We start from the raw sequence: 23974 nt of genomic DNA on the forward strand, positions 1-23974 counted from the left end.
GGAGGGATCAAATACCGGATGGAAGAGTCCTATAGATTCATTAATGGACAGGACAGGTTAGTTTATGGTGATCATCTGTAATGCTTGTATGTTCAATAATTTTCTGGGTGGGAAGGTGATGGGAGGTTTGTACTGTACACTGCAAGGTTGTATTGCTTGTTGAGTATTTAGAATAAATAATTGAAAAAAAAATGTTTAAGTTGTATGTGCGCTTGATGCAAAGACATAGAAAATGAGAAGTGAAGGCTAATATAAATATTATAACTCATCAAATTTATTGTTATTTAACTAAGGGGGTCTTTTACTAAAGATTAGCTTGAGTTATCTGCAACAGGGCCCACAGGAATAAAATGGGACCTGCTGCAGATATCTGAAGCTAACCTTTAATAAAAGACCTCCTTACTTACTAACCAACCAACCAATCAATCCGAGATACAGCCCTCCCCTTGTCCCTTCCTCCCTTCTCACCCATTACTTCCCTCACCCGTAACTGTCTTGTTTGTCTGTATTACTTAGATTGTAAGCACTTTTGAGCAGGGACTGTCTCTTTGTGTCAGGTGTTCAGCGCTGCGTGCGTCTGGTAGCGCCATACAAATGCTAATAATAAGTTACCATAGTTTGGCATTCAAGATGATCTTACAGCAGCGTACTGAAATATACGTAGCACATTTCATGCAAAAATTGCACAAACACTTTTGCTTTCAGGTGATGAAAAACTTTTAGTGCAACAATTGTATTCAGATCTGTTCATTTTACATTAACTTAAATGAGGTAATACAGATTGGATTTTTAAAGCATAGCGTGTAGGAGTAAACCCAGCTGCTATGCAAAAGTTTTTACCCAGAGTTGTATCAGGGGCATAGCTAGACTACAGATTTTGAGTGGGCCTAGGCAAGAAGTGAGTGGGCACCAAGTGCTCTCTCCCCCCCCCAGCACCAAAAAAATATCTCAGCAGGTGAGAAAACGCTAATTTCTACCTTTTCAGTCTGCAGCAGGCATGTGCAGAAAACTGAACATGAGCAGGTGCCGGTATCGTGGACAGTACTGTTTTCGTTACCATCAAGGGGAAGTCTTCAGCTGGCTGAGCTTGGAATCCCCACCAGCTACCACCACCACTGTTGGGTGGGCCTGAGCCCTAAGTGGCCCACCCAGGCCCAACTGTGGCTACGCCACTGAGTTGTATAATCCCTACACAAAAGAATCAGAGCAGCACAGAAAGGACTCACTGGGTGTGTCTTCGGGAGAGCCGAGTTCCACTGAGCTGTCAGCAACGTCCAAGGCAATGCCGTTAATGGGAGAGCCGCAGTCTGCAACCACGCCCAGGCATGCGGACTTCCCACAATCCCACAGCCGAGCCGTGCCATCTCTGGAACTCGAAACCACGTTCCTGCCACGCTCAACGATGGCCACATCCAGGATACCTGTTCCACCAAGACAAATACCTTCAGTGCTAGGTGATAACAGAGACACAAGCTCCGGAGCCCCGTAACAGTGGATGTCACACCAGGTGTACAATGTAAGGCTTATTTTTTTGCCAAAATTGCAGCATCCCTGACTGGTGCCCAAACAAAAGGAACACCAGATGCTAAGTACTCCTCCTAGAGATAGGTTATTTGAAAACCGTCTAGGTTTTAGGCAGGGTATATATTTTAAAATAAATAAATACATTACAATAAAGGGTATGAATATGGTAATGAATGAATTCTTCATATGAATACTTAAGGCTTTCCTCTTTTATGTTACATGTTTATTTGTGTGTTACGTTTGTAAATCACTTTGTTTTGTAATAGTTAAGCAGTATATTAAGTTTTAATAAACAAGCATTGCTCTTGGAACAACTTGGGATGGTACAAACTATGGGAGTCAGAGATACGAACGCACCCATGCTTCCCTCCCCCCCCCCCCCCCCCCCCCACTGACTGGATCTGATTGTTACAATGGAAAAGTGATGCAGGGGTGACTGGAGAGCCAACAAAGATGTAAAAGCCCAAAGTTGAAGGACCAAGTGCATCACTATACTCAAGACGGTCATGACATCAACTTGCGAGGCAAGAATGTTACACTAGCATATGACAAAGTTTAGACAAGATCTGTTTAAATTTTCTCTATTTTAGATTTACCGCCGTTTTGAAGAAATTCCCCCAAGTCAGTGTACAGCCAGTACAACCCAGGCTTAGGCCATGAACAATTACATCAGCAAAATATTCAAACAGTATACATCACAGTACAGTGTGTTACTTACAATAGCCGCGATCCAGTCGGGTTTTCAGGATTTCCCCAATAAATATGCATATCAATTACAAACACTTCAATACTCTTTATTCGTTATATTATATATATCATTGACTTTTCCACATATAAGAAAAACCCTACATTCATCCTCATTCACTCTCATTCATACTTTATCACAAAGTGAAAAAATATGAATGAAAGTGAATGAGGATGAATGTAGGTCTTTTCTTATATGTGGAAAAGTCAATGATATATATAATATAACGAATAAAGGAGTATTGAATATAACTGTTTGTAATTGATATTTATAATATCGTGTACAGTTGAGTAGTTTATTTAACCCTAGAGCACACAGTGTTTACGAATAAATATGCATGAGATTTATTTGCTCTCACTGCCTTCATTGTATGGAAATAGATCTTGTGCAAATCCTGAAAACCTGACCAGGTGAAGGCCGAGGTTGAACAACCCTGGTCTAGACTGAGTGTTAATGGCAGAGTGGCATCACACTTGGTTCTCTCTTCACCGATAACAGTATTAACAGTATGCATTTGTTCTAAAGTAGAGAGTTGCCCGTCCCCGCTCATCCCCACCAGAATCTAACCCGTCCCCACCCGTCCTCATGACTGCTCTCCTCCATCCGCACAAAAAAAAGGAAGGTGAAATTAGATCTTACCTGCTAATTTTCTTTCCTCTAGACCCTCCAGACCGGTCAAGACGCGTGGGTTATGTACTCCTACCAGCAGAGGGAGACTGAGAAAACACTGAGCTTTGAACACTGCCTATATAACCTGTGCAGTACATACAGTAGCCAGTATGCCACTCACAAAGCAGAGTAACAAACACACAACTTGAACTTTAACTAGCAACCCTGTACATGGCTTCCGCCAACTGCAAGAACAATCACTGTTTCTTAATCACTGTTTCTTTTATTTGCATTGTAAAGACTGTCAATTCGTGCTTCCACAGGTGGACTGTCTGCCACGCCACACCTGCACCAGACCCAGACCAGCCACAAACTGGTAACAAGAGTCTGAGATTATGACAATCATCAGCTGCCAAGAGATGCTCACAGAAAAACTACCTCCTGGCCTACAGTATATCTGGGCGGGTCCTTGACCGGTCTGGAGGGTCTAGAGGAAAGAAAATTAGCAGGTAAGATCTAATTTCACCTTCCTCAGCGACCCTCCAGACCGGTCAAGACGCGTGGGACGTACCAAAGCAGTAACTACCTTATGGGCGGGATCTACGAAGGCCAGAGGTCAACACTGCAGCTCCAAAACTCGCCTCTTCCTTCGCATGCACATCAATCCTATAATGCTTCACAAACGAATGCAAAGAAGACCAAACCGCCGCCCGACAAATATCTGAAGGCGGAATCATACTATTCTCCGCCCAGGAGGCCGCAACTGCTCTGGTAGAATGAGCAGAAAACCCCTTAGGAACCTCACGGCCCTTCACCAAATAGGCCGACGCAATCGCCTCCTTCAACCATCTTGCTATAGTCGCCTTGGACGCCGCTGCGCCCTTTTTAGGGCCACCATGAAGCACGAACAAACGATCTGACACTCTGAATTCCTGAGTTCTAGACAGATAACACCGCAAGATGCGACGAACATCCAACTTCGCCAGCCGACGCTGTTCCGAATCTCCCTTCAAGTCACCTAAAACAGGCAACGAAATGACCTGATTAACATGAAACTCTGACACCACCTTTGGCAAAAAGGAAGGCACCGGCCTCAAAGACACCTTTTCTTTGGAAAAAGACAGAAAGGGCTCTCTACACGACAAAGCCTGCAATTCCGAGACTCTCCGAGCTGAGGTAATAGCTACCAGAAAAACCGCCTTCAAGGAAAGATCTTTGCAGGAAGCCGTAACCAAAGGTTCAAATGGAGGTCTGACTAAGGCATCTAAAACGAGATTCAAATCCCACGGGGGAACCAACCGCCGACGAGGCGGCCGCAACAACTTCACACCCTTCAAAAAACGAACAACCTCCGGAATAGAAGCAATGGACTTCCCCTGAACCTTCCCCCGAAAACATGACAACGCTGCCACCTGAACCTTCAAGGTAGCCAAGGCCAGACCCCTGTCCAAACCATCCTGCAGAAATTCCAACACCTCTGCCACCGAGGAACGAAAAGGCAACACCGTCCGCTCTGCACACCAGTGCTCAAACACTCTCCAAACACGAACATACGCCAAAGAGGTGGAGGTTCTGCGGGACTTCAACATGGTATCAATAACTCTGGCAGTAAACCCTTTCTTCCTCAACCTGTGCCTCTCAAGAGCCAAGCCATAAGCGAGAACCGAGCCGGGTCTGGCATAACTATCGGCCCTTGACACAAGAGTACCGTTTCCGACAACTGAAGGGGCTTCGCGATCGCCAACCGCACCAGATCTCCGTACCACGGTCGACGCGGCCAGTTTGGAGCTATCAAAATTACCCGGCCTGAGTGCCGCTCGATGCGCTGAATTATTCGACCTACCAACGGCCACGGAGGAAACACATACAGCAATCCCTGCGGCCAGGGTAACAGCAGAGCGTCGAGACCCTCCGCACGCGGATCTCTCCAACGACTGAAAAACCTGGGGACTTGGGCATTGCGCGCCGTGGCCATCAGATCCATAACTGGCATACCCCAGACCGACACAATTCGGCCGAACACCGCCTGATGCAGAGACCACTCTCCGGGATCCAGAGTATGCCGGCTCAAAAAATCTGCGTCTACATTGTCCACCCCGGCCACATGAGCCGCCGAGAGCGCCTGAAGATGACCTTCCGCCCAGTGGCATAACAGTGCTGTCTCCTCCGCGACCGCCTGGCTCTTTGTGCCCCCTTGCCGATTGACATAGGCCACTGCTGTGGCATTGTCGCAGAGCACTCTGACTGCCTTGTGGAGAAGCATTGACTGAAAACTCTGAAGAGCCAACCGAATGGCCCGAGTCTCCAACCGGTTGATGGACCACCTTGCTTCCGCCTGGGACCACCGCCCCTGCGCTACCTGACCGAGACAATGCGCTCCCCATCCTAGCAGGCTTGCGTCTGTGACAAGAACCACCCACTGAGGGGACTCCAACGGCATTCCCTTCTCCAGATTGCAAGTTCTGAGCCACCAACGGAGGCTGCGGCGGACAACCAGCGACATCGGCAGCCGTACCTCCAACTCCTGCGACAGGGGAGCCCAGCGACTGAGGAGAGAGGACTGAAGCTGACGCATGTGCGCCCGGGCCCAAGGAACTACCTCTATGGTCGCCGCCATCATCCCCAGAACTTGCAGGTAAGCCCGGGCCGTCGGGGACGGCAGTGCAAGAAACCGCCGAATCAGGTCCTGCAACTTGCTGATTCTCGGGGGAGGCAAAAACACTCGACCCGACCTCGTATCGAAGAGAACCCCCAGATACTCCAGAGCCTGCGATGGCACCAACTGACTCTTGCTGAAATTCACCACCCAGCCCAGAGACTGGAGAAACTGCACCACACGCGACGTCGCCCCTTCGCTCTCCGCCCGGGACTTGGCCCGAATCAACCAATCGTCTAGATACGGGTGCACTAAGATACCCTGCCGGCGCAACGCTGCCGCCACCACCACCATGACCTTGGAAAAGGTGCGGGGAGCTGTTGCCAGACCAAAGGGCAGGGCACAAAACTGAAAGTGCTTCCCCAAAACTGCAAAGCGAAGAAAACGCTGGTGCGCCGCTCGAATGGGAATGTGAAGATACGCCTCCGTCAAGTCCAGAGAAGTTAGAAACTCTCCCTGTCGGACTGCCACAATGACCGACCGCAAGGTCTCCATGTGAAAAGAGGGAACTTTGAGCGCTGCATTGACTCTCTTTAGATCCAAAATAGGCCGAAAGGCATCCTCCTTCTTTGGCACCACAAAGTAAATTGAGTAACACCCCGAGCGTTGCTGAGCGGGCGGAACAGAAACCACTGCTCCCAGACTGAGAAGACGACGCAACGTGTCTCGTACTGCTGCTCTCTTGAGCCTCGAGTGACAAGGGGACTCTAGAAACCGCTCGGGCGGAGAGGTCTCGAACTCCAGGGCATAACCATCTCGAACCACTTCGAGAACCCACTGATCTGATGTGATGTGGACCCAGTTCTGGTAAAACTGACTCAGCCGAGCTCCTACACGCACCAGAACCTGGGTCCGCACACCTTCATTGGGCAAGCCGCCCCGAGGACTGACCTCCCCCGAACGAGCCCCGGCCTCCGCGACGACTCCCGCGAAAGGACTGGGTGCGCTGGAAGAACCTACCTCTAGAGGCCCCACTAAACCTACCAGGCCTATACCGTCGAGCCTCACTGAGTCTACCTCGAGAGGAATTACCCCTAACTCCCAGCTTGGGACGAAAATCCGGGAGTCGAGGCACCTTTGCCTCACTAAGGCCTTTCACTAACTTATCCAACTCTTCGCCAAAAAGCCTAGAACCCTTGAAGGGAAGAGAACACAACTTAGCCTTAGAGGCCGCATCCGCGACCCAACCTCTTAACCAGAGAGCCCTACGCGCTCCCACTATCATAGCCATATTTTTAGCCGACGCACGCAACAAATCATACAGTGCGTCAGACAAAAAGGACGAACCCATCTCCAACTTGGCTAAATCCTGTAAACCCGAGGTCCCAAACTCCCCGGGATCATCCAGGAGCTTCTCGGCCCAGCGAAAACACGCCCGCGCCACCAGGCCCCCACACACCGAGGCCTGGAGAGCTAGCGCCGACAAGTCGAAGCTTCGCTTAAGAAATGCTTCCAATCTCCTATCCTGGGGTTCACGGAGTGCGGCCCCACCATCTACTGGAATAGCCGTCGCTTTAGTAACCGCTGTCACCACTGCATCTACCGTAGGAGCCCTAAGGGAATCCCTATCCTCCTGCGGCAGGGGATAAAGTCTCGCCATTGCCTTAGAAACCTTACACGGCGAATCTGGCGAATCCCATTCCTGGGAAATCATCTCCCTGAGATCCTTGTTCATAGGGAAGGTCCGAGCTCTACGCTGAATGCCTTTCACCAAGGGATCCTGCCCAGATTCACCTGAAGCCACCTCAGGATTAAATTTAAGGGTAGCTGTGACCTGATCAATGAGCTCCGAAAGCTCATCCCTATGAAAAATCCTAACTACTGAGGGGTCTTCCCCAGGAAGGGAGTCCACCGGATCTACCGGACCCTCAAACTCCTCAGACTCTCCCAGATCACTAAATGGGCCTTCCGTGCCCACCTGAGACAGACATTCCTCATCCTCTGTCCACTCCATCCGGGGTCTTTTAGACAGCATGGGACTAACCCCCTCCACTCCCAGGGGGGGGCCCGATTTCCAAGCCTGGAAAAGAGTCCAAACAAACTCTGGAGGAAAGCTAACCCCTCCTGGACTCTCATTAGGCACTTTGTGTGCCCCCACGGGAGCAACTGGCTCAACCACAGAAGCCTCTGCACATCGCGCTGAATTCAAAATGGCGGCCGTTCCCGCCGAAACTGAAAGCGCCGCTGCCGGACTCGCTTGAGTTGCCGCTGCTAAGGGGGCCGCCGATAACGCCGGGACTTCCGCGGTCAACTCTGGGGGAACTGCCTCTACACGTTTGGGCTCACCGCACAACCGACACTGACCACCCGGCGATTCGATGCCCCGGCGCGAGCACGCGCGACAACGGAGTAGTTTTCCCGCCATAACTACACAGGTAAAGCCAGCGCTTCCCCTTACCGGCCCCAATGTCAGACAGGCTCCAGCAACACTGCTCTCTCGCTACTAAGACGGAAAAGAACTCCCGTTCGTTCCGTACTAAATAAATAAATATATCTCCCTTAAAGAGACAGGAGACAGGTCTGGCAGCTGAAAATTGCAAGGCTCTCAAGGCTGCAGTACACAGACAGCAGCCGAGGCACAAAGCTGCCAGTAACCCAGTACTGGAGAGCAGCACAGGGGGAGGGACCCGCCAAAGCAGGTGTGACACCCCAGGGGGAACTACTGGGCCCCACCGGACCCAGGGCCCCGAAGCACTTTTTTTTTTTTTTTTTTTTTTTTTTTTTTGGTAAACCACGTACAGGGTACTTAAAGGATAAAAATCCTCTGAAAGAAATCCAAAACCTGAATCCCTAAAATCAAAGCTACCTCACCAGACTATTGAAGACTGCACAGGCTGTCCTTCTACCTCTGCTGAGACTGAGAAAATACTGGCTACTGTATGTACTGCACAGGTTATATAGGCAGTGTTCAAAGCTCAGTGTTTTCTCAGTCTCCCTCTGCTGGTAGGAGTACATAACCCACGCGTCTTGACCGGTCTGGAGGGTCGCTGAGGAAGCAGGTATTTCTGAATTTTAAAGACTCACTACATACAACTTGAGCAAATCTCCTGCACGTGTTGAACTTATTTGAGAGAGAGAGAGAGACCTGGGTGAAAACGTGCAAGTGCTCGTCAGGGACGTCCTTTTTTTTTTTTTTTTTTTTTTTTAAGATTATGGATGAAGGACGTCTAAGTGTTAGGCGCTCAAGTCCCACCTTCGCTATGCCTCCAACACCCCCCTGAAATTTGGCCATCCCTGGCGCGATGGAGCAGTTAAGGACGCCCAAAATGGACATTTCTTGGAGCACATCCACGCCTTTGCTCTGCCCCACACCCCCCCTTGAAATCTGGCCGTCCCTGGCGCGACGGGGCAGTTGAGGGCATCCTTCTTTTCCCACTGGAGGAGAGCTTGGTGTCTCCGCCCACTAAAAGAAGAAGGGGCGATTGGCGAACCAGCAGCATGATTGATGTGTTAGGGGCACAGATCGGCAGAAAAGCAGCGGGCTCTCAAACAAAAGGTATGTGCGCGCGTCCCCACGGGAATCCCGCCAGAGCATCCTCCATCCCCACGGGAATCCCGCATGTTTATTTCCGTCCCCACGGCACTCCCGCGGACTCTGCGGGATCCCTGCAAACCCCTATTCTAAAGTAAGGGAATACTGGTGCAGCTTCAATTCAATATTAATACATTCTGTAACAAAGCAGACACTCCTACTGGCATCACCATGTCTATATGTCCATCTGTGCACCCAATTTCTGCTATTTGGTTAATAAGGGATGAGCATGTTCATATGCCTTCAAAAATTTGGTGCATGCACAAATACATACATAAAGTTGATTGAGTGGAGGAGTGGCCTAGTGGTTAGGGTGGTGGACTTTGGTCCTGGGGAACTGAGGAACTCAGTTTGATTCCCACTTCAGGCACAGGCAGCTCCTTGTGACTCTGGGCAAGTCACTTAACCCTCCATTGCCCCATGTAAGCCGCATTGAGCCTGCCATGAGTGGGAAAGTGCAGGGTACAAATGTAACAAAAATAAAATAGATACTATTGGAGATTCTACATGGAATGTTGCTATTCCACTAGCAATATTCCATGTACAAGCCTGCGCGGCCACATTGGTGATCTGCAAGGGCCGACTTCTACATGGAATGTTGCTAGTGGAATAGCAACATTCCATGTAGAATCTCAAACAGTAGCAACAGTGGAGGAGTGGCCTAGTGGTTAGGGTGGTGGACTTTGGTCCTGAGGAACTGAGTTCGATTTCCAGCACAGGCAGCTCCTTGTGACTCTGGGCAAGTCACTTAACCCTCCATTGCCCCAGGTACAAATAAGTACCTGTATATGTAAGCCACATTCAGCCTGCCATGAGTGGGAAAGTGCGGGGTACAAATGTAACTAAAATAAAATAAATAAAATTTATACATGTTAAAATTTGTATTAACAAATATGTGAGAACAAACCAAAAAAATCTGGGGGGAAAAAAAAAAAACCTGAGAAGAGGCCAAGAATCCAAAAATTGAACTAAAAATCTTAACTGGTGCCTATCCCTCGTGGCTAAGCATACATGAACTTGCTTGCACGTCTGGGGAGGGAGGAAATACCCACAGAATGTATTCTCCATTAAACTCTGAAGCAGTTCTGAGAAAGAGAGGATATGCTCCCTGTTATGTCAGCTCATTGCTGACACCCTTTACCACCCTCCCCCACACTATAAGAACCAGCTGCAGAACAGCTAGCCAGCCCACTTCAACCAACCAGAGCACCTGTAGCTTTTGATCTGATCAGAAAACAGAGAAGCATTGCTGGGGAGGGGGAGGGGGGCGGCAGCACATCCAGTGACAGGAGCCTGTACGCTGCAAGCTCACTGGGGAAAGAACAAGTGCATTGCTTTCTGGTCTGAACAGAATTTGGTAGAAGCCACAGCTCAGCTTCTCCCTCCAGAATCTCCTCCCTAAGGGGTCCTTTTACTAAGGTGCGCCGAAAAATGACTTGTGCTGTCGTAGGCACGTGTATTGGACGCACGCAGGTGCAATTTTCAGCGTGCCTGAAAAAAGGGCCTTTTTTTTTGGCCGAAAATGGACATGCGGCAAAATAAAAATTGGCGCGTGTCCATTTTGGGCCCGAGACCTTACTGCCACCCATTGACTTAGCGGTAAGGTCTCGCACGTTAACTGGGCGGTAATCGTCAGCACACATACACTGCCAATTAGAGCCACGCAGTAGTAAATAAATATTTTCTGCCGCGCGTAAAAAAAATGTAATCACCACCCGGGGCACGCATTCCAAATTGACGCATGTAGGCACCTACGCACCTTAGTAAAAAGGACCTCTAAATTGCTTTCTACCTCACCAGTGAGCTAGGTAGCTACACCTTTCCTTTTTCTTTCATGCTCCTCTCCCAAAACATCTCAATTTTTTAAAAACTTTTATTTTATTTATTTTATTGTTTATAAGGAGAAGCAAAACATACAGCTATAGAAAAAAAGAAAAAAAAGCAGAATATAAATGAAACCCCAACCTTCCCTCTCCACTAATCCCCCTCCCAAGTCACAGTTGTGCTCTCACAAGAGTTCCTTTATAACACATCAAGCTAAATACAAAACTGCTCAGCAGATCAAAACACAATAATCATAGAACAGATACCCACATCTCCCGCCACCACCCTCTTCCTTCCCTCACACAAAAAATCCTCTTTCCCCCCCCCCAACCCCCACTATATCACAGTCCCCCGAGGTGTCAATGTCAACAGTTCTTTTATTTATTAAATTTACTAGGAAAAAATGCCCGTTTCTGAGCGGAATGAAACGGGCGCTAGCAAGGGGCCCCCTCCCTCCGTCCCTCGAAGCTACTTGCCTTGTCCGCCCTCCCTCCGTCCGTCGAAGCTACTTGCCTTGTTCGCCCTCCCTCCGTCCCTCGAAGCTACTTGCTGCCTTGTTCGCTGTGGGCCGTTTCGGCCGTCGAGTGTCAATAGCTCTGCCCTCGACGTCATGACGTTTTGACGCGAGGGCGGTGCAGACACTCCAGGGCACACCGGATATCTCGGGCGCCTCAACTTCCGTGGAGGCTTCAGAACGTTGGGGTTGCCTTTTATATATATATATATTACTTTTTTTTTTCTCTCTCTCTCTCTCTCTTCAGAAAATGGGTAGTGATGGTGGTGGGGACAATCTACTCTCTTGAGATCCGCCTGATGTGGGGAGGAACCCAATAAGGGGAGCTCCTGGCAGTGCCCTGTATAAACCTCCTACCAGCTAAACTCAACTGATAACCAGTTCTATAATGGAAGAAAACAAGCACATTTACATTAAACATGTTCACTGTGGATATCCTGAAACCTCAACTGGCTGTGGAGTTAAGACAAATTTGGGAAGCCCTGATTTAGATATACTGGGGGGGGGGGGGGGGAGGGGGGAGTAGAAGACTGCTGAAGGAAGGCCTTTAATTTTGTCTGCTGTTCTCCTGCCAGCCCAGAGAAACCAGAGCTACCTTTGCCCCCCTCGTCTTAGGAGCCTGTAAGAATGGCATTTACAATATGCAACAACATTGGGAACAAGCCATCCTAAATGCAGAGCTCACATTTAGAATTACAAGACGGACGTACATCAGCCCCTACTGCAGGGGTCCTCAAATCCCAGTTCAAGATCCACAGCCCAGTCTGGTTTTCAGGATTTCCACAAAGAATATTTGCATGCAATGGAAGCAGTAAATGCAAGTAGATCACACATATTCACTGTGGAAATCCTGAAAACAAGGCTGGGTTGTGGATCTCAAAGACTGGATTTGAGGACCCCTGCCCTACTGCCTCTGGGTATCACTGGAATGGGAGAGAGAGATTTTTTTTTTTTTTTTTACCTCCTTTGTGACCTTTCAAAGTTACAGGGCAGCTGGCGTCTTCTGCTGACCAGATCTTCACCTGGGAATCCATTCCCCCACTCAGAACCACAAGTCCAGAGGGGAAAAACTTGCAGCAGTTCACATCATAGATGTGGCCTTCCAGTATTCTCTTGAGAGAAGAGAAACAGAGCATATTGTAATCCCATCTTTACCACAGTTCTATCTTAAGTGTGACAGATACCCAGATGCCATGTGAAGCTCAAAACTGCTATAGGTGCCTCTTACCTAATCCTCTTAAACTACCACAACCAGGGGTGGGGAAAAAACATGTGCCTAAAATCAGGCGGAAATAAATTCAGGTGCCTAAAATCAGGCACTTGGTGCTTTGTCACTGTTCCACAGTGGGAGGTACTGCAGCTGAGGCTGCTCCCTGCCACATAGAAGAGGAGAGGCTGGAGGGAGGAAAGCATGGAAGGAAGGAAATGGGACTTGATATACCGCCTTTCTGTGGTATTTTGCAACTACATTCAAAGCGGTTTACATATATTCAGGTACTTATTTTGTACCAGGGGCAATGGAGGGTTAAGTGACTTGCCCAGAGTCACAAGGAGCTGCAGTGGGAATGAACTCAGTACCCCAGAATCAAAGTCCGCTGCACTAACCACTAGGCTACTCCTCCACTAGCAACATTCCATCTAGAATCTCCAATAGGGAAAGGGAAATGGGATTTGATATACCGCCTTTCTGTGGTATTTTGCAACTACATTCAAAGCGGTTTACATATATTCAGGTACTTATTTTGTACCAGGGGCAATGGAGGGTTAAGTGACTTGCCCAGAGTCACAAGGAGCTGCAGTGGGAATTGAACTCAGTACCCCAGAATCAAAGTCCGCTGCACTAACCACTAGGCTACTCCTCCACTAGCAACATTCCATCTAGAATCTCCAATAGGGAAAGGGAAATGGGACTTGATATACCGCCTTTCTGTGGTATTTTGCAACTACATTCAAAGCGGTTTACATATATTCAGGTACTTATTTTGTATCTGGGGCAATGGAGGGTTAAGTGACTTGCTCAGAGTCACAAGGAGCTGCAGTGGGAATTGAACCCAGTTCCCAGGCTCAAAGTCCACTGCACTAAACACTAGGCTACTCCTCCACACCATGGAGAAGAGCAGGGAAGGCATATGGGATGGGAGAAGCTGGAAATAGGTAGAGAATGACACGGGAACAAAGTTTGTCCCCGTCCCATCCTCATGGGCTCTATCCTCATCTGCAGAAGCCTCAAACATTTATGATTTTATAAAGTATAAAAAGGAACAATATGCTCTGCAACTATTGTGTACAAATTACAAATAGAAAACAATAATAACAGTGAGCAGCTTTAACAACCCTCCTCACCACCACCCTGCCAAACCCAACAATAGCTGATTTCTACTACCCCAAGGAATCCTAATCCACCCCTGTTAAATGTCCAGGAGTACAAAATACAACCCGTTCTGTAAGACCTAGAGGGAGAAATATGCCCTTTGAATGCACTATTATGATTTTTTAATCTGTGGATGAATAAGTCATCAACAATCTCAGGATTCAGTCTAGCTCTCCTGTCTTCCACAGTCCTTCCTGCAACAGAAGATGTCTTCTTAGAAGATATGCTGGTAGCGGGCTTTACAGGATCCCCCAGGCAAATTTTGGTACTCATGGCAGCATGTTTGCTTGTTTCTCCAAAACTCCAAATATCGTCTGAATCACTCAAACATAAACAACAGTCCCAGTTCATTAACAGGCAAAGTAGAAAATGACACGGGGACAAAGTTGGTCCCCATCCCCACGGTTACTGCAGGTCCCTAACCCTCTCTCTAGATGGAGGGTAAAGCAAAGCACACACAAAAATAGCAGAAAGTTGAGACAAAAAAAAATTAGTCTTCCTGGTTCCCTACATAGATGTGTCTTCAACCCCTTTTCTAAAAATTCACTCTTCCTCCCCCCCCCCCCCCCCCCCCCCGTGGTTCATCTACATTGATGAAAACAAACTCTCAGGGAAGATCACACTTGCCCCTTCCTCTGCTCCACAGTTCCACTTCCAATTTGTCTACAAATCAAGCTCTGCCAAATCCTAAAAGTACATATCCAAGAGTACCACCACACTAGCCCAATCCTCGGAAAGGGGACAGATAATACTGCAGAGGCACAGAAAGAGACTACTATCCAGACAAAACCATATTTTTTAAACTACCGAACACCCAGTTCTCAAAGTGTCGATCTACTGCAGGTTTGTCCAACCTTTTCCTGTCGGGGGCCACATTTTATATGTCTATTTAGAGGTAAGACCAGTGTGTGTTTTCTAACAAAAAAGGTGCTGGTACTCAAATGCCAGGCTACTCTTCGGGGGGGGGGGGGGGACGGACTCACCCCACAATAGCCAGGCCCACTGCAACCAGTCACAGAATCTATGACAAGGCAGAATTGGTGTGTAGAGCCTGAGCTCTTTCATTCAAACTTGGGATCCATGGGTCAATTTTTGCAGACAATGGAAAAGGTGCCGGTACTCAGTACCCCCAAGTACCCCCTCAAAAAAAGCCCTGGGAAAGACTGAATTATAAAGAACAGTATTGGATATACAAATTGAATTCAGTGGAAGTGCAAGGGTTAAACAAAGAAACAGAATGGATCATGTTGGTATGACCGAGAACCAGGATTGGTAGTTGCTTTAGATCACATGTCCCTTGGTTATTTTTTTTAAAGAGCATAAAAAAAAAACACCGCAGTCATTTTCATACACACAACAAGACGCTAAGTCAGCATTAAAAGATTTAAGGTACGTGGACACTGGAGGGAGCAAAACTTTGATGTAGTTCTGAAAAAGTTTTGGATAAAATTAAACAAATGGATATTCTGTTCTAAGGACTGCAGTATAAACACAGTCTCGCATGTCAGGCTGTCCTCTCTCTCCCCCTCCCTCCAAGCAGGCTTCATATGACTCGGACAGAAGACTGGTATAAGAATATCCCTTTTAACTTTTATATCATAGCCCTTACCCGAGTTTCTCCATTGGTGGTCTGCCAGATTTTCATTGTTCCGTCGGTGCTTGTAGACACTCCAAGCCCTCCCCCACTGGAAATATCCAAACATGTGATCTGGTTTTAGTTTAAAAGAAAAAAAAATAAGAAAGTAACACTTAAGGAACAAAGTTTGAGATATGTGAATAGTCTGCTTGTAAGACACAGTGTGCTGTATACCCTTCGCTCCCTTTGATACATGAACTCTAAACCTTAAGATCTCAATCAATTTTTACATTATTATGGATACTGCTCCTCCTTTGGAAGCCAATATGTAGTACAAGAGCTGGAAACAGCTCCAGAGGGTTTATAAAAACCAAACACAGAGCTAGTACAAAAGGGTGTTTCATATGAATTCATAGGACTGGTGTACAGGTCTGTATATATGAGTGGGCATTATGATATATATATATATATATATATACAGGATTATTATACTAATGAATTCAAATAACAAGCCCAGCTCCTATGAATATTTCTTTTTTGAATTTAAGATTGTTTTTATTCAACATTTCAATAAAGAAAATCATACAATACACTTAACTGCAGCCACAAGGCTACCAACTCTCCAAAATTCCTCAAACTCATCTGTAATGCATAATCAACATTGTATTTTTTCCCCCTACCCAACCCTTCCACCCCCCTCCCACCTCTCCTCCTCCCGTTCATGGCTGCCCCCCCCCCCCCCCGGTGTACCACTAGCAGTGTTCCATATTCTTTCTAAGTTTGTCCATTCTTGTGCATCATGTCTGTATCTGCCAGCTCTTCGATCTGTCAATTTCTCAAGATCCGTTATGACCCGGAGTATTAATTTCCAGTCTAAGATAGTGGGCCCTACTCGTTGCTTCCAATGGGCCGCAATTTCCAACTTAGCTGCTGCCAGACATAATCTCTTAATCCGCCTCTGCCATTTCTGGCCTCTTTTATTTCCCCATCCCAGCAGGCACCACTTCGGTTCTGTCGGAAACTGTGTGTCCAAAGTTCGTGTCAGTTGTGCAACAACTCCCGCCCAGAAAGTCTGGATGAGAGAGCAGGTCCACCACACGTGCAGAAAAGTGCCGGTCTCTTCTTCGCATCTCCAGCACCGGTCAGATGCTGTCGGGTACATACCCTATGAATATTTCTTATCGACAAACACTTTGACTTACAATTATAGACTTACTATTGGATCCATCAGATACGCATGCTTCAACCACTAGGCTAATTTCTTTTTAGCCTGGCATAAATAAGGGTGAGCACCTTAGGTAGATTGATGACGATTACATGCTCACCCTTATTTATGCCAGGCTGAAAAGAAATTAGCCTAGTGGTTGAAGCATGCGTATCTGATGGATCCAATAGTAAGTCTATAATTGTAACTCAAAGTGTTTGTCGATAAGAAATATTCGTAGGAGCTGGGTTTGTTATTTTTGTGGAACATTTTGCCTTCTCCTTTACAAATATATTTTGGTGCCTGGTCTATTAAGAATGAATTCAACTAGTCATACTCCAATCTGGAAATCACCCTGCTCAAAAGGATTCTGGGTAAAGGATGCTTCAGCACGCTCTAGTCCGAGAAGATACCCTTTGCGGGACTTTGCTTCATTCTGCCCCATCTTTCCACCTCAAAGCGAATTTAAGTTCTACTGTGTGAGTGTTTGTTCAAAGGTGAGGATCCTAGACTTCAGGTATCTAACTTTGTTAAAATGGGAGACTCTCTCAAGGCGTCGTTAGCTGGATGGGAAAACCTTGGAGAAGCAGAGGGAAAAACTGAAAGGAGATATCGTAAAGGGCAACAAATCTTTTTTGTTGGAAAGCAAATAAAGAGATAAGAGAGCCTGTTATGGATTTCTAAAGCAGTAGCAGAAAGGTAAGCGACAGAAGCCCAGTCATTAGAACAAGATGGCAGACATGACTATGTGGCCTACATTACTTACACTTTTTTCATGAATTCTTGAAAATGTTGTGTATGGAGCCAAAAACTTAGAAGTAACATTTTCCTCAGGGCACGAAATAAGAATGCTTTTCTGTGGGGGGAAAACAAACAAACAGAAATATTAACCTTTTCAATCTACTTAAACTCAGGAAGCGTACCGTATCACTACATCTCTTACTTTGAGTACCTCGATAGCAAAGAGAGTTGCACATTTTTGTAATAAAATAACGTTTTGTTGTTAACTGGACAAATGCAGAATTCAGGTAAAAGGATAATATTTCTTATTTAATGTTTCAGCCACCTTCAACAGTTTATTATCATGGGCTACTTATCCATGCTATGATGGGTATGGGCGCCATAGTATTGGCTTGGTTTCATTCTTATTTAGAGCGTGTGCAAAGGATCAAAGCTTGGGTGATGAACTGCCAGACTGCTATATTCTGCCATGTGATACGCCATAGGAATCTTCACTTTTTTCCCCATCATTTTTAATGTATATCTGAAATCCCGACAGACTAACCCCTGTTTACAAGGCTGCGCTAGCAGCTGCTGTGTGGCATTGCCAACACAGCCCATTCAAAGTGAATGGGCTGTGTCAGCAATACTCAACCGCCAGCCGCTAGTGTGGCTTTGTAAATAGGAGCTTTAATGCCTCTGAATGAACTGTGTCGGCAGTACCACACCGCCAGCATGGCTTTGTAAAAAGGGGCCTTAATGCCTCAGTATTTATGCAGATATGATGACGACCTTTTCTTTTTCGTGTCATTCCTGCCCCCAGTGGTAGAAAGCACTCAAAAACTGCATTCAGCAAATCTTCATTTAATCTTGAGGTATTGTTTTGAATTTTTTGTTTTGTTTTGTTACATTTGTACCCCCACGCTTTCCCACTTATGGCAGGCTCAATGCGGCTTACATGGGGCAATGGAGGGTTAAGTGACTTGCCCAGAGTCACAAGGAGCTGCCTGTGCCGGGAATTGAACTCAGTTCCTCAGTTTCCCAGGACCAAAGTCCACCACCCTAACCACTAGGCCACTCCTCTTAGGAAGACCCGAAGGTTGATTGCAACCTCGCATGTCCTTTTCAGTGTGGCCATCACAGATTTCGCTTGATAGTAACATAGTAACATAGTAGATGACGGCAGAAAAAGACCTGCATGGTCCATCCAGTCTGCCCAACAAGACAAACCCATATGTGTATACCTTACCTTGATTGTACCTGTCTTTTTCAGGTCACAGACCGTATAAGTCTGCCCAGCACTATTCAATATCTGTATTGATATTTTTATCACAAGTAGCTGAGCAAGGTTTTGTGTTTCCACAAATCAAATGTGTGGAAGTCAGTCTTTTTTCAGTTTAATTTATGGTCCTACATAGAACTTTCAAGCCATCCTTCAAGCATTTGTATCACTTTGCCTAAGGCAATCCATAAAGGCCTTGCAGACAGTAAGCCTTATAACTGGAGTAACATGTTCCAAGTGTGAACATCCTGTCTGGCTCATTTGCACTGGCTTCTTTTATTGAGAAGCATATGCACTTTAAACTGTTTAAGGCTTCGCATGGGGAAGCTCCTCAATATACCAAGATCTTTTGGTTGGTTATCATCCATCGCAAGATTTGTGTGTTAAACCAGTTTGACCGAGGGGACTTTTGACAACTCAAGACTTTGGCATCATACTTGTTCTATTGCTTGTCCTACATTATGGAATTCTCTTCATTCTAATCTTTGTTCAGAGACTCTAAGTCTCATCTTCAAAGAAAGGATAAAGGATCCGAATGAAGAAAATAAGAAGCAACATAAGCACTGGCAAGCTAGAATCAAAGCACTGGTAAAGAAAGATAACAGAGAATATGAAGAAAAGATTGCCATGGAAACAAAAAACTCATAGTAAACAGATTTTTCAGGTATATCAGAAGCAGAAAGCCTGTGAGGAAATCTGTGGAACTGTTAGATCATAAAGGAGCAAAATGGACAATCAGGGAGAACAAGGCCATAGCGGAGAGAGAGTGAATGAAGTCTTTGCTTCGGTCTTTACAGAGGATGTAAGAGATCTACCTGTACTGGAAATAGTTTTCAAAGGTGATGGAGGAACTGAAAAAAATCTTGAAGAACCTGGAAGACGTACGTACTGAACCAAGTCGAGGTCTGGCTACGTCCCTGGGATGAACCACACCGAATCTAATTAACTGTACTCATACACTTTATTTGTTCACACCGGAGTCTGTAACCTTCTCTCTGGAACTATGTAAGCCACTTTGAGCCTACTAATAGGTGGGAAAAGGTGGGATACAAATGTAACAAAATAAAAATAAATTAAAGAGTGAAATCACCTGGACCGGATGGTATATATCCCAGGGTACTGAAAGAACTCAAACATGAAACTGCTGATCTGCTGTTAGTTATCTGTAACCTGTTAAAGTTGTACATAGTAACTGAAGATTGGAGGAGTGGCCAACATGACAGCGATTTTTAAAAAGGGATCCAGGAAGTTACAGACTTGTAAGCCCGATGTCCGTGCTGGGCAAGATAATGGAAACTATTATAAACATATAAAGAATAAAATTACGGAACACAAATAAACATGATTTAATGGACAGAGTCAGCATGGGTTCAGCCAAGGAAAGTCTTGCCTCACCAATCTGCTTCATTTCTTTGAAGGTGTAAATAAACGTGGATAAAGGTGAGCCGGTTGATGCAGTGTATCTAAACTTTCAGAAAGCTTTGACAAAGTTCCTCATGAGAGACTCCTAAGAAAATTAAAAAGTCATGGGATAGTAGGCAATGTACGTCTGTGAATTGGGAACTGGTTACTGGACAGACAAAAGAAGGTAGGCTTAAACGGTCCATTTTCTCAAAGGAGGAGGGTGAATAGTGGAGGTCCACAGGGATCTGTACTGGGACCGGTGCTATTTAACATATTTATAAATTATCTGGAAATAGGAATGACAAATTATTAAATTTGCAGGTGACACAAACTATTCAAAGTTGTCAAAACACATGCGATTATGAAAAATTACAGGAAGAGCTTAGGAAACCGGAAGACTAGGCATCCAAATTGCACTCAAGAAAAAGATCTAGGTGTCACTATAAACAATACACTGACATCTTCTGCCCAGGGTGTGGCAGCAGCAACCAAAAAAAGCAAACAGGATGCTAGGAATTATTAGGAAAGGGATGGTAAATAAGACCAAAATTGTTATAATGTCTTTGTATTGCTCCATGGTGCGACCTCACCTTGAGTATTGTATTCAATTTTGATCGCTGTATCTGAAAAGAAATATAGCGGAATTAGAAAAGGTTCAAAAGACGAGCGACCAGAATGAGTAAAGGAATGGACTCCTCTCATATGAGGAAAGGCTGAAGAGGTTAAGGCTCATTAGCCTGGAAAAGAGACGGATGAGGGAGGATATGATTGAGGTCTATAAACTCCTGAGTGGAACAGATAGAAGTGAATCAATTTTTCACTCTTTCAAGTACAAAGACCAGGGGACACTCGAGGGAAACTACATGGAACACTTTTAAACAAACAGGAGGAAATATTTTTTTCACTCAAAGAACAGTTGAGCTCTATAATTTGCTGCCAGAGGATGTGGTAACATCAATTAGTGTATCTGCTCAGTGTGCTGCTGCGGCTAGGAAAGCGAATAGAATGTTGGGTATTATTAGGAAAGGTATGGAAAACAGGTGTGAGGATATTATAATGCCGTTGTATCGCTCCATGGTGCGACCGCACCTTGAGTATTGTGTTCCAATTCTGGTCGCCGCATCTCAAGAAAGATAAAGTGGAATTGGAAAAAGGTGTAGCGAAGGGCGACGGAAAATGATAGCGGGGATGGGCCGACTTCCCTATGGTTTCCTAAAGGACAAGTCCATAGACCGCTACTGAATAGACTTGGGAAAAATATCCACAATTTCAGGAATAACTGTATAGAATGTTTGTACGTTTGGGAAGCTGCCAGGTGCCCTTGACCTGGATTGGCCACTGTCGGGGACAAGATGCTGGGCTTGATTGGCCTTTGGTCTTTTCCCAGTATGGCATTACTTATGTACTGGAAGGAATGTCCATAGTCTGTATTGAGATGGACATGGGGGAAGCCACTGCTTGCCCCGGGATTGATAGAATGGAATGTTACTATAAAATCGATTTCTGACAGGTACTTGTGACCTGGATTGGCCACTGTTGGAAGCAAGATACTGGGCTAGATAGGACCAGTGTTCTGACCTAATATTGCTAATTTCATTTTCTTAATATCATAAAGATTCTATGGAAGCTAGATGCAACAGTTGAGAAGTCTTCAAGAGGTGAATCATCTTCAAATAAAACTCAAGGTTTGTTGCAGAGTTTAAAGGGTCCGAGGTTGATTTTACAACTTAGATAACATCTGTTAAGGGAGAAGGTTTACAAACCAGTTACTACAGCTATCGTAAAGGGTAAGATTCTCTTACATAGAAGAATTGAACAGATTGAGATCTACAATAGAAGGTTAAACCTGCTGCTGATGTATTGAGAACATATTTCCTCAAAGTTTTAAAAACGTTTCTTCCAGAAGCTAGTCTCCCTTTAAATAAAAGTGTATTATATTCCTTCAGTGAAATTATCAGGGGATGGTACAGAGATTTTGGTTCAAAGAACAAAACAAGGAGATTTTAGAAACATCTTTAAATGAAATTCTAATATTAAAATTAATACATACTTAAGACCACCATTCATTCTAATACTCACAATAATTTCACCACAATATGAACATTCAACTTTCACACTCTCCAACCAATCATGAAACTTCCTTGGGCAATAAATGCGCATGCTCTGGCGTCTTCTTTCAGTTGAGTCCGAACTGCAGCGTTTTCATACAGCCTTGGAGCCTTGAAGTGTTTCCAGCCAACACACAACTGAAAGTAATTTTAAGAGCTGTTTTAAAGGTAAACTTGCCATTATTAAATTTGTGTAATTTAGGAGCAGTTTCTTACTAGTCTTGACCCCTAACAATGCTACACAGCGAAACATGGCTCCATGTCGGGTCAGAGTGGCAAGTTTGATACATTAATGAGGAGTCGAATTTTTACTACCTTCACCATACTCGCTCGCTGTTTGAAGACTTTTGGAGGGAGAGTTATTAAATACTAGTAAAAGAGGCCCGTTTTCAGAGCAATGAAACGGGCGCTAGCAAGGTTTTCGTCGCCAACACCCCCCCTCCCTCCCTGGCCAACCCCTTCGTTGTTCTGCCATTGATCCGCCCCACCGTCATGACGTTTGACGCTGAGGGCGGGGCCCGGAGCGATTTTCCCCCCCCGTCTCCCTCCCTGCCAACCCCTTCGTTGTTCTGCCATTGCTCCGCCTCGAGGGCAGGGCCCGGAGGGATTTGGTGGCTTCACCAATACGAACTTCGAACCTTTTGAAGGAAGTCAGGGCTTGCTTCACGGACGTCAGTGTCCTCAGAACGTTGAGGGTGAGTTTTATTATAGTAGATTGGGCCTTGGCATTTAAAGTTGGAATCATAAAAGAAACTGAAAAATGTGACCTTCTGGTACTTTAAGATAGACAATAACAGCGATTGATCCAATAAATCAGCACAGCATTACGAAGATCTTCCTCAATCTTTGTGGACTATTGGAGTATGCTGATATTGTGGTGAAATTGTGAATATTAGGAGAATGAATGGTGTTCTTAGACACATAATTTTTAATATTGGTTTCATAAATTTATGGCATTTATATCCCACATTATTCCCACCCACGGGCAGGCTCAATGTGGCGTACAATAGTATTAAATAACAATAGTACAAAATACAGTAATTAATTAGAGTCGTAATAGGGAAAGAGGAACAGCAGGAGGGAGCAGGAGAGAGGGGAAGGTGACAATTTGTCGCTGTGGGCAGCCGTGGTTCAGAAGGATGAGACACCAGGAGGGCTCACGGCATATGCTCTACCGAAAAGGAAGGTCTTGAGCCGCTTCTTAAAGTCGAGTGATCAGTGGTGAATTTAACCACTGGGGCAGCCCATTCCAGAACTGAGTGCTAAGAAAAGAAAAAGGAAGCATAGACAGTCTTATACTTTAGGCCACTGAAAGCTGGATAGTGGAGATTGAGATACGAGAGCGCGACTTGCAGGAGTTCCTGGGTGGCAAGTTAATGAGAGCGTCCAGTAAGCAGGAGCATCTCCATAGATGATTTTGTGCACCAATGCACAGATCTTGAAAATGATACGGTCCTTCACAGGAAGCCAGTGCAGCCTCTCACGTAGTGGGCTTGAACTTTCAAATCTCGATTTACCGAAGATGAGTCGAGTTGCCGTGTTCTGAGCAGTTTGCAGTGAGTTTGAGAGGTGTATTTTTAAAGCACTTAACCTATGAAACTTTGTAAGTGTAAGTGCTTTAAAATAGTCCCCATGTTTCATACATGGGATGATGATTATTGATGTATGTATAAATTATAACCATACTGCAGTATATTTTACCCAGATTTATGGTACACGAGAATCAGAGAGCAACATAATAGTATCTTTTGTTTTGAACAAAACTACAATGCTATTATGAACTGTATTTTCGTAACTCTCAAGCCCTTTTCCCAGATGTGAGAGAAACAGATGCAAGAATGTAGGAAAACCTTTTTGGTATTAAAGCATGAGGCAGTAACTTGGGAACTTTTTTCTCTATTAGCC

General features: G+C 45.6%; 1 protein-coding gene across 2 annotated transcripts in view; it reads right to left on the bottom strand.

Annotated features, from left to right (window-relative positions):
* The window catches only part of LOC115468366 (proteasomal ATPase-associated factor 1-like), a 46516-nt gene that overhangs the window by 17556 nt on the left and 4986 nt on the right, over nt 1-23974 (bottom strand). The window contains exons 2-6 of one of the 2 annotated variants that reach the window (XM_030200014.1): nt 22041-22207; nt 17322-17411; nt 15385-15483; nt 12366-12516; nt 1227-1421 (exon numbers count right to left, since the gene is read on the bottom strand). In XM_030200014.1, the coding sequence (XP_030055874.1) occupies nt 1227-1421; nt 12366-12516; nt 15385-15483; nt 17322-17411; nt 22041-22121 (616 nt within the window). In that variant the 5' untranslated portion in view covers nt 22122-22207. The remainder of the gene's footprint in view (nt 1-1226; nt 1422-12365; nt 12517-15384; nt 15484-17321; nt 17412-22040; nt 22208-23974) is intronic. The other variant, XM_030200013.1, reaches the window with a different exon arrangement.

The sequence above is a fragment of the Microcaecilia unicolor genome, chromosome 4 (assembly GCF_901765095.1).
Source record: "Microcaecilia unicolor chromosome 4, aMicUni1.1, whole genome shotgun sequence".
Classification (NCBI taxonomy): Eukaryota; Metazoa; Chordata; class Amphibia; order Gymnophiona; family Siphonopidae; genus Microcaecilia; species Microcaecilia unicolor.